The 10,903-nt window shown below is 46.6% G+C and overlaps 1 protein-coding gene across 1 annotated transcript in view; it reads right to left on the reverse strand.

Annotated features, from left to right (window-relative positions):
* The window catches only part of GRM4 (glutamate metabotropic receptor 4), a 278,227-nt gene extending 267,556 nt beyond the window's left edge, over positions 1-10,671 (reverse strand). Inside the window, exon 1 of the mRNA XM_066623017.1 lies at positions 10,141-10,671. Coding sequence (XP_066479114.1) covers positions 10,141-10,671 — 531 coding nt within the window. The remainder of the gene's footprint in view (positions 1-10,140) is intronic.
* Between the last annotated feature and the right edge of the window lie 232 nt (positions 10,672-10,903).

Here is a 10,903-nt window from a genome sequence, read left to right on the forward strand (position 1 = left end):
TTGTACTTGGAGTCTATGTTTCTGTTCAGAAGTGAACAATCTAAATGTGGGAGGGGCTATGCTGCTTCCAGGTTGCTGATTCCTGGGACAAAATGTACTGGGCCCCCCATGACACCACTGCCCATCCCCTGAGGGTGCACTGGGTGCTATCACTGCCTTTGGTTCTAAGTGCTCAGGAGTAGGACCAACCAGATGGGCTCTCTGATGAGTATGGACTTGGCCAGGGCCAACCCAGTTTATCCCTTGAGGTTATCCCAAGGGTGCAGGTCTACATCATAGGGATTGGAATATAACATCTGAGGTGCTGGGAGGAAAAAAGGGACCCCAAAACACAATGACTGATGACCACGGAGATGCTACTTAGAGATCTGTCACTTTGCATTACAATATCCCCAAAAGTTTCTTCTTGCTCACACATATATGCTGACAGTCTTCAACCTATGAAATGCATCATCAGAGTGCAAAAGTAGCATACCTTCCTTGGCTAGCCACTCCTAAGGTGGCTGGAAATTCCGAGGTGTCCTCATCCCACTGCTTGGCAGCCTTCTGGCAGTGGGGGTTAACCTGGTACCAAACTTCTGAGTTTGGGTGCCTGGTGATGATGCCATCACCTCGCCATTTGTCCCATAGGGGCTACTTACTAGCGCTTCCTGGAACTGTCCTGGAATGTATGCAGGGTGGGGGATGCCACAGCTACCCATAAGGAGGGGGCATGTACCAGACTCCAACTTTCTTGGATTGGAGTCCGATGTTAAGCTAGAATCTATTTCTGCAAACAAGCAGAAATATGGAATGGGCAGCAGAACACAAATTTGAGGAGCTTCCACATCGCCTGTAAGAATTTCCCATGTCACAACACAAGAGGATCAATTTGACAGTGAAACTTGCACTTTTTGTCCTCCCAGATTACAGTCTAAAACAGGGGTGTCAAACATAAGGCCCAGGGGCCGGATGTGGCCCTCGGAAGCTTTTTATCTGGCCCTCACGCTCTCAGCTGCTGAGCAGTGCTAAGGAGTTACTGCTGAAAGGGCAGCCTCCATGAAAATTGCGCTCTCCCATATCTTGAAATATGATCAATTTGCATATTTTCTCTTCTGTCATTTGCAGCTAATGAGTTCCTAAGTGAGAAAAAGTGCCTATTTTTGGTTAAGACCTGTTGGATGACATCACTTCCTGCCTAATGACATCACGTCCAGCCCTTAGCAGGCATCATGAATGCTATTCCACCCTCTGTATGAAACAAGTTTGGCACCTCTGGTCTAAAAAAATCCATGACCTTTGGAACCTTATAAGCAAGAATAAGTGCAGAATACGTGCAGTCCAATGAGTACCTCACAAGTCGTGCATAAGCCTCCTACACTTCAGCTAAAAGAACAGGACAAATTGGAAGAAAAAAAGGAGAATGGGGCATAAGCTTGACAGAACTAGACAATTCTGAAATCATGACCAATAGGGTACAATGAACACTTGCAGCCTGGGAGGATATCCACGGTGCTTTGGAGAGGGCACTTAGGGACATTTTACTCACTGTCACTAGTGTTTCAGATCCCAGATGTTTATTAATTAAAATGACCTATATCTGTGACCTGCTGCTTCTACACTGGGTGATTACTGCTAAGCTATTTTATTTTCTTTTATTTAGCATCATCTGTATGCCTATACATTCAGACTATACACCAAAAATATAATTGCCTTGTTTGCCTTAATTACAGCAAGACAAATCATAATCATTGTCAATAAATCAAATGTACTTAAAACTTGCTGCATTGTCACACATCTACTTCACATATGTACCCAAAAGCAGAATTCTAGACCTTGTGGAATCTTGTCTCCTCGAATCAAACCCCCATTTCTATTGAGTACGATCTGAAATGGCGCTCCTGGAAAAGCACTGTAGTCAAAGCAAACTCCATGCTCCACCCATTTGGTTTAGTTTAGCACTGGATTAGTAACAGTGTCATTCTGTTCCTCTTCCTACCTTGACCAGGTTTGAGGGGGGTCAGGGGGCAAAATCCCCAGGGGCCAGGCCATGACAAAACAAACTATACAGTACAAAACACATTTATTACAAAATAAATCTGGGTACCTCAAATATAGCTCAGCATATACAGGGCTGCGTTTCCCCTACAGCTTTCATTCACTTACTGCACTTATATTACCCCAGTGCATTCTGGAGTCTGTAGTTTGTTCAGGGTAGCTCTAAAGAGCTCTCAAATTCCTTAATAAACCACAGTCCTGCCCTGTAGAAAGCATTAGGAGAATAGAAGTGAATTAAAAGTAGATTAAGCCATTTCTGCCCAATGTTGCATATATGCAACAGGAATCAAATGCGTACACCTGTGAGCTGGACAGAAATGAGTTAAAGCTCTAGTGGAAAAGCAACCCAGGTCTTCTCCATAAGCACCAGTATGTATTAGTACAATTCAAACATGGGAAAGTGAAACTTACACCTTCAGACCTACAACTATTAGGCCCCAATAGTCACCCAATCACCCAGTTCACAGAATTCTCAGGCCCCAATAGTAAGCTCCATCTCTCCTTTTAGTTCAGTGTGTGTTTATAACGCATGGCATTGGATCAGATCTACATGTTTTTTGCTGTTGTTTGAAGATGAAATTAGCAGTATAGAGTACAAATATAAGTCTGGAGCTCAGAAAAGAGAAAAAAATGAAAAGTCAAAAAAAAAAAACCAGACAAGTTTATCATATAGTAAGAGGCAGTCCAAAACAATTTTATTTTTTTCATGGATGGTTGTGTATCTGAAAAAGGGGGGGGGGCTGAAAGCAGTGTTATAGAGGTGTTATGTGTTTTTATTCCAAATCAATGTTTTACAGCACAATCCTTTCTTGTGCTGGAACAGTCAGGCCAGCACAAGATAGGTGCCCAAAGTGGCTCAGTTGGAGACAAGGGGAAACTCTTCCCCTTACCTCCGGGTAAGCCACCGCAGCCCCAGTGGGTCTCCTCGGACTTGCGCCACCACCAGAAGTGGCATAAGTCCAAAGAGAGTGGAGCGGCTTGCAGCCATTCTGCGCTGCTCGGGAAACGGGGTTGGGATTTGGCATAGCAGCCAGGTCCCAGCCCCACCTCCCGCTCCCCACACACCTGCCCCAGGACCGCCCTCTGCCCACCCACCCCCTGTCCCAGAACACCTCCCTCCCCACCCTCCCCAGACTCCTAAGTCAGCTGATCTCAGCCAACAAAACCTACATGGGGTAAGCCAGCACAGAGGCTGGATGCAACCTCTGTGCTGGCACGGCTTGCTCCTGAGGAGGTGCAGCTGCCCTGCTTTGAACAAGTTGAAGCACAGTTGAATTAATGCCAACTTCTGGAGAAATGAATGAGAGTGGAGACTGCCCTTTGCTATGATGTTAACCAGACAGGCTGCAGGTAATTGCACAAAAAACAAGAAGCAAAGGAGCTAGTATAATTATGGGCACTGGTGAGGTACATCCAAGAAACAGGGAGGCGGTGCATCCCCATTGATCAGCTGGGTGACAACTCACATAGCCCCAACAAATGGCTGGTGGCATTCCCAGCCGATGCCCAGTCCCTGCCCTTCAACCAATGGCCAGATGAATAGCAGCAGACTAGTGTAGCCCATTAAAGGCTCCCCCCATAGGAAGAGGCAGAGAGAAGAGGGAGGGAGTGGGCAGAGCCAAAGAGACTAAGGGAGTTTGGGGGCCAGGGAGGTGTAGACCTGGAGAACCTGGCGACAGGGCAAGAAAATCAGGAGGAACCAGTGGGGAGGAAGGAGGAGGAGTTGGCAGAAACCGAGAGGGGGATGAAAAAATTAGGAAAAACTGGGGAGGACTCAAAAGGTAAGACAAGAGGAAGGATAAGGCCACCTGAGAGGTCTCATGGGTCATAACTGTCTGGGCTGAGGACTCACTACAAGGACAGCCACAGCTGAGCCTGGTCCAAAGGGAGGGGCCAGAGTGGTCTCCTGAGATGTTCCCAGCCTATCTCTATTAGGGTCTGGAAGGAGCTTATAGTTCACGATGATGGAAAGAGTGACATTAACCCAGAGAGGAGGGTCAATTCCTCCCCTTTTTTCTTCTTTTGCCATTGAGCTCAATTAAATATGCTGTGAAGAGCACAGCATATCTGGTCTGGTATATCAGTAGAGTTCTCCAGTCCCCTGGAGGTAGAGTTTCCACTGTGAGAAAAGGAGGTTGTACATAGTTTCTTCAGCATGTATTTGGTTTCTTTGTATTCCTTTTATCTAATGCAACTCTTTTTTTTCTCCAAAGATGATTCTCTAAAGATATTCAAAATTAATTGTTGATTTCAATTATGTTGTCATTATGCTCTGGATGACTTGACTCCAGTATTTCATGGGATGCATCTACAAGGTCTAGAAATGAAGCAAGTTGTCTACTGCCTTTGCAAATGGTCTGTGCTTAGGCAGGCTTTGAGTTGCTGGCCCAGCCTGCAACACACCGCAAGGACTGATTACTTCCAGATCACAAAGGGTCCCAACAATTTTTCTGCACCGGACATACTCTGGAAGCTCTCTGAATGACATGCAGGTGAATTAGACAACAAAAGAAAGATAGGCAGGATACATTCTATCAGGGTTACAAATCCCAGACAAGGATTCAATGCAAATAGTGAAGCAGGCATTTGTCTATAAAAGATCATGCCACACACACACACACACACACACACACACACACACACACACACACACACACACACACACACAAATGTTTTATTGTGAAAGGTATCACAGGATTCTTTGTAGATTTGCTAATTTTACTTCTGAAGACTTGTCGCTAAGAATTAGGGCAGTGAACAGAAGTGAGATTTTTCAAACCATGTATTTGGTTATAATCCTAAATATACATAAATTGGAACACTATTAATTAAAATGGTCCATTTAAGGCATTCATACATCAAGAGAATTATAATTCTCTTTCCGCAAAGAAAGAAGGGTTCCACTAAATCCAGGAGAGTGCCCGCATGGCTAACCAGCCAAGTTAGAGAGGCTGTGAAGGGCAAGGAAGCTTCCTTCCGTAAATGGAAGTCTTGCCCTAATGAAGAGAATAAAAAGGAACATAAACTGTGGCAAAAGAAATGTAAGAAGGTGATAGGGGAGGCCAAGCGAGACTATGAGGAGCGCATGGCCAGCAACATTAAGGGGAATAATAAAAGCTTCTTCAAATATGTTAGAAGCAGGAAACCCGCCAGAGAAGCGGTTGGCCCTCTGGATGGTGAGGGAGGGAAAGGGGAGATAAAAGGAGACTTAGAGATGGCAGAGAAATTAAATGAGTTCTTTGCATCTGTCTTCACGGCAGAAGACCTCGGGCAGATACCGCTGCCCGAACGGCCCCTCCTGACCGAGGAGTTAAGTCAGATAGAGGTTAAAAGAGAAGATGTTTCAGACCTCATTGATAAATTAAAGATCAATAAGTCACCAGGCCCTGATGGCATACACCCAAGGGTTATTAAGGAATTGAAGAATGAAGTTGCAGATCTCTTGACTAAGGTATGCAACTTGTCCCTCAAAACAGCCACGGTACCAGAAGATTGGAGGATAGCAAATGTCACGCCTATTTTTAAAAAGGGAAAGAGGGGGGACCCGGGAAACTATAGGCCGGTCAGCCTAACATCCATACCGGGTAAGATGGTGGAATGCCTCATCAAAGATAGGATCTCAAAACACATAGACAAACAGGCCTTGCTGAGGGAGAGTCAGCATGGCTTCTGTAAGGGTAAGTCTTGCCTCACAAACCTTATAGAATTCTTTGAAAAGGTCAACAGGCATGTGGATGCGGGAGAACCCGTGGACATTATATATCTGGACTTTCAGAAGGCATTTGACACGGTCCCTCACCAAAGGCTACTGAAAAAACTCCACAGTCAGGGAATTAGAGGACAGGTCCTCTCGTGGATTGAGAACTGGTTGGAGGCCAGGAAGCAGAGAGTGGGTGTCAATGGGCAATTTTCACAATGGAGAGAGGTGAAAAGCGGTGTGCCCCAAGGATCTGTCCTGGGACCGGTGCTTTTCAACCTCTTCATAAATGACCTGGAGACAGGGTTGAGCAGTGAAGTGGCAAAGTTTGCAGACGACACCAAACTTTTCCGAGTGGTAAAGACCAGAAGTGATTGTGAGGAGCTCCAGAAGGATCTCTCCAGACTGGCAGAATGGGCAGCAAAATGGCAGATGCGCTTCAATGTCAGTAAGTGTAAAGTCATGCACATTGGGGCAAAAAATCAAAACTTTAGATATAGGCTGATGGGTTCTGAGCTGTCTGTGACAGATCAGGAGAGAGATCTTGGGGTGGTGGTGGACAGGTCGATGAAAGTGTCGACCCAATGTGCGGCGGCAGTGAAGAAGGCCAATTCTATGCTTGGGATCATTAGGAAGGGTATTGAGAACAAAACGGCTAATATTATAATGCCGTTGTACAAATCGATGGTAAGGCCACACCTGGAGTATTGTGTCCAGTTCTGGTCGCCGCATCTCAAAAAAGACATAGTGGAAATGGAGAAGGTGCAAAAGAGAGCGACTAAGCTGATTACGGGGCTGGGGCACCTTCCTTATGAGGAAAGGCTACGGCGTTTGGGCCTCTTCAGCCTAGAAAAGAGACGCTTGAGGGGGGACATGATTGAGACATACAAAATTATGCAGGGGATGGACAGAGTGGATAGGGAGATGCTCTTTACACTCTCACATAATACCAGAACCAGGGGACATCCACTAAAATTGAGTGTTGGGCGGGTTAGGACAGACAAAAGAAAATATTTCTTTACTCAGCGCGTGGTCGGTCTGTGGAACTCCTTGCCACAGGATGTGGTGCTGGCGTCTAGCCTAGACGCCTTTAAAAGGGGATTGGACGAGTTTCTGGAGGAAAAATCCATTATGGGGTACAAGCCATGATGTGTATGCGCAACCTCCTGATTTTAGGAATGGGTTAAGTCAGAATGCCAGATGTAGGGGAGAGCACCAGGACGAGGTCTCTTGTTATCTGGTGTGCTCCCTGGGGCATTTGGTGGGCCGCTGTGAGATACAGGAAGCTGGACTAGATGGGCCTATGGCCTGATCCAGTGGGGCTGTTCTTATGTTCTTATGTTCTTAATTCACTGCATAAAGTAAAATTTAAAAAAAACTTATGAAGCACCTCATAATCTTAAAAGGAAGCTGGCAAAGAGAAAAAAAATCCTTGCCAGCTTCATGAATGCTTCTTAAAACCCTGCACAATAATTTCACTCATCACAAAAGTGCATCCCTACTGGGATAGAATATGGCAACGTCAGTCATTTGCAACTGGATGAAAGTATTTGGGAGAGGCACTAATGCACCTGAGTATTTGCCTGGGACATTTTGTAGAAAATGCTGCTACCAAGCAAAGATATCTCATATCCTACCCAGTTTCTGAAGTAGACTTTTGTACATGATTCATTTGGAGGACAAAGACTAATGATTAATGCAGTGGTTCCCAAACTTTACATGGGAAGTGGGACCTCTTTAAGTAGTTGTGGGGGATGGACAATGGCGTTTTTGATACTGCCACAAAAAGGGGGTTCTCACTGGGGGTTGCGCCAGCCCTCCAGGGGGCTCCGCAGCCATTGAAGACCTTCTGCAGACTTTCCTGCAGTTCAGCATGGCTCCCTGACACAATTGTGATCCACTCCCAGTTTTGTGACAAAAACTGGAAGTGTTTCACAGTCACACCAGAGAGCCATTCTGAGGCTTGAGGAGGCCCACAGAGGGAGCCGCAAACTCCCTGCACCCTCCAGAGGGCCAGCGTGACCCCCAGTAAGTGAGAAACCCCCCTTTTTCATTGCAGCAGCAAAATCCCAATAGCACCTTTGGGATGTTACCACCTTGTTAAGGGGGTAGTGACCTTCCTCCCTGTCGTGACTCCCCAGTTTGGGAATTGCGAGATTAATGCATCTGATAAATTGCTTTCTACAGCAATAGGAAGGCTCTGAGGGCTCTCTTGTCACATGCAGATATTACCCGATTTGTGAGACCTTCACCTCAAACAGTTGCAACTGGAATTACAAAACCTACAGGGAGCAGTGTTGGCCCATTAGGAACAAAAATTCCAAGGTGATGACAGAGTACCGCTTTTCTCAGGAACAAACACATTTGTCATCACCTCTCCCAAAGGCTAAGACGCTATTCCTTCCTTCACAGTCACATGGGATTCCACTCAAACCCCAAAACAGTTTAAGATCAGCTGCTTCCATAAACCATAAATTAGGGGGTAGCATCACAGCCCCCCAATATGGAAAAGCCACATGGCTGGAAATCAGAGATCATGAATACTACAGCTCAAATCAGGCTGCAATCTTAAAAAATGCTTCCCTGGAAGTGGTCCTGCTAAATACAATGAAACTTATTTCTGAGTAGGTATGCATAGGATTGCGATGTAAATTATTTAACTGCTGATCAGAGTAAAAAAAAAGTGAGGAGGTGAGAGATGAGCTGCCCAGTGTGCAGGGCTGCAGCGGCGCTGAAAATGGCTGTTGCTGCATGCAGCGTGCTCCAAGCAGCCACAGCCACCTCCTCAAAAGGGGAACTTTCATCCTCTTCCCCTGAGTAAAGTGAGTAGCCCCACAATAGGGCTACTCGATTTTACAACGACCCAAAGGTCAGCATAGAAGGAAGAGCCTCTGTGTTGGGCGGCCAGTCTGACATGGAGGCTCTGGATCCGGTGGAGCAAAACCCCACCGGTCCCGCCCTCTCCTGGCCCACTCCCTTCCCCGGCACACCTCCTCCCCACCCTTTCCCTGTCTTCCCTCTTCCTCCCCCCCACCCTGGAATGCCGCCTCCCTGCCCCCCCCACGCCTCCACCTACCTCTCTACTGCTCAGCAGTCCACATGACCGCCAAGTGGTGGAGCTCCGGTGCTCCACTAGCAGTGCTGGCCAGCGCTGGGCTAGCACCAGTGGAGCACCAGTGGTGAGCCAGCGCATGCTGAGTAGAATTGGGCCCTGAGTTAGATATTGAAATAAATCATACCCAGAGCCAGAGTTTATACTGACAAATGTATTCAGACATTAAAACTGTTTTTTAATGAGTTTGTACAGTATTTAAGGAGAGGAGCCATTGTAGAGCAGGACCCTAACCCTGTCTGAAACCCTGCAGAGCCACCAGCCAGGGTAGATGATCCTAAAATATGTCAACCAGTGGTCTAAATCAGTGTAAGCCAGCTTCATATGTTTTTCTGAAGTTAGCCAAGTGTAACATTCTCTCAGGCAGACACAAAGGCTGCACTTCTGACATCATAGCTTTCAATGGGAATTAAAACAACAAATGAACAGAGATTATTTCATTCCAAGAGCAATTTTTTTTCTTTAAAAAAAAGAACTCTCCTTCCCTTTCATTATATGCCTTGCCAATCTGTACTAATGGAATGTTTTTAACAGAAGTCGTATGGGACTTCACCATTATCATCTGTGTATCAGGAAGAATATGCTGCCACCACTATAAGCTGGGAATTTTGGAAGGCAAGGTGGGGAATTTCTACTGATATTCTGGCACCAAAAAGTAAATTGGGCTAGGGGACCTCCTTCACATGGCCCTAGAGTTAACAGCATCCCCCAGGAATGGAAATTATCGTGTGTACTAGAAAATGGTCTTCCCCCTCACGCTGGTTTATAAATGCTTTCGTCAAGCAAATCTCTCATTCTCCCCACCCCCTCACCTTCCCACAGCAGCTTCTGGGACACACGCAGCATGAATATTCCTCTCAGCTGTAACACGAACCATATAATTCCCCCCACCCTCTCCACACTGAGGAACGCCTTCCCCACTAAATCTAATGGCATCAGAAACAGCGTGTCAGTTTTGCCTCTTGCATGTGGGAGATACAAAAGAAAGACGGTATCATGGTTGGAAGGGAAGGGTCAGACTCCCCAAGAGAGAGAAGGAGCTCTTCAAACACCCACAGAGAATGTAGTACAAGCTTTCGTTCCTCTCCTCTTTCACTGCCAGGGAGCAAGAACTTAGTCTGTATAATTATTGTTAAAACTACTTTAATGGTTTTTCCACTTAGCAGCCACTGGCAGTTATTTTAACAGCAAGAGCAAGGAGGGAAGGATCAAATTGCAAATCATCCCGTGCAGCTGAATGGAAAAAAGAGGGGTTCTGGAATGGAAGCATCGGAAAGGTAGATCACAACCTTACCTTGAAGAGGCGCAAGATATTGGCCACCATAATGGAGACAGAGCTGGCAGATGCGCCAATCACCCCAACCACACGTTCTGGCTTGGTGATGATCGGCGGCCCACCATTAACACAGCGCACCTCAGTACTGTCCTTCTCAATTAGGGCCTGGACAAAGGTGAGCGACTGCTCCAAGGCATGGGTATCTCGAGAACAGGTGTCCAGGATGCGGGCACCCAAGGTGATATTTGGGAGTAAGTCGGGGTCATTGTTGATGCGGTCCAGAGCAAACAGCATGGCCTCTAGGCGGTGGATCCCCTTCTCTTTCTTCAGCTCACCACAGGCCTTGCCTTCTGAGCCCCTCCCATGGACAGGAAAGAGGCCTCCGAGGGTGATATCCCCATCAAGGCGGATGGAGTTCATGTGTGGGTGTCCCTGACCTTTGGGCTTGGCTGAGCCAGCTGGCTGATACCACAAGCCACAGCAGACACTCAGGAGCAAACAGAAGGAGAGTTGCTCCATGCACAAAGATCCCCCGTTCTTCCCAGTCATTGCCAAAGACACCTTGAGGTGAAACCCCTGCAGCCTAAAGACCCATGGAAGTCAAGGACTCCTTAGTGCTGGCTTGAGCCTGGCTCCACTCTGAAATCTCACTAGGGGAAAAAGAACCCTTCAAAGGGCTAAGGCTGAAGAATGACTGGTGAGCTTCAGAAGGGGGCAAACCATGATTTTCTTTCCCTGTAAATGTCACTTTTCCATCAAAATATCCAGTCTATTCCAGGAT

This window comes from Tiliqua scincoides, chromosome 4 (genome assembly GCF_035046505.1).
Source record: "Tiliqua scincoides isolate rTilSci1 chromosome 4, rTilSci1.hap2, whole genome shotgun sequence".
NCBI classification, from domain to species: Eukaryota; Metazoa; Chordata; class Lepidosauria; order Squamata; family Scincidae; genus Tiliqua; species Tiliqua scincoides.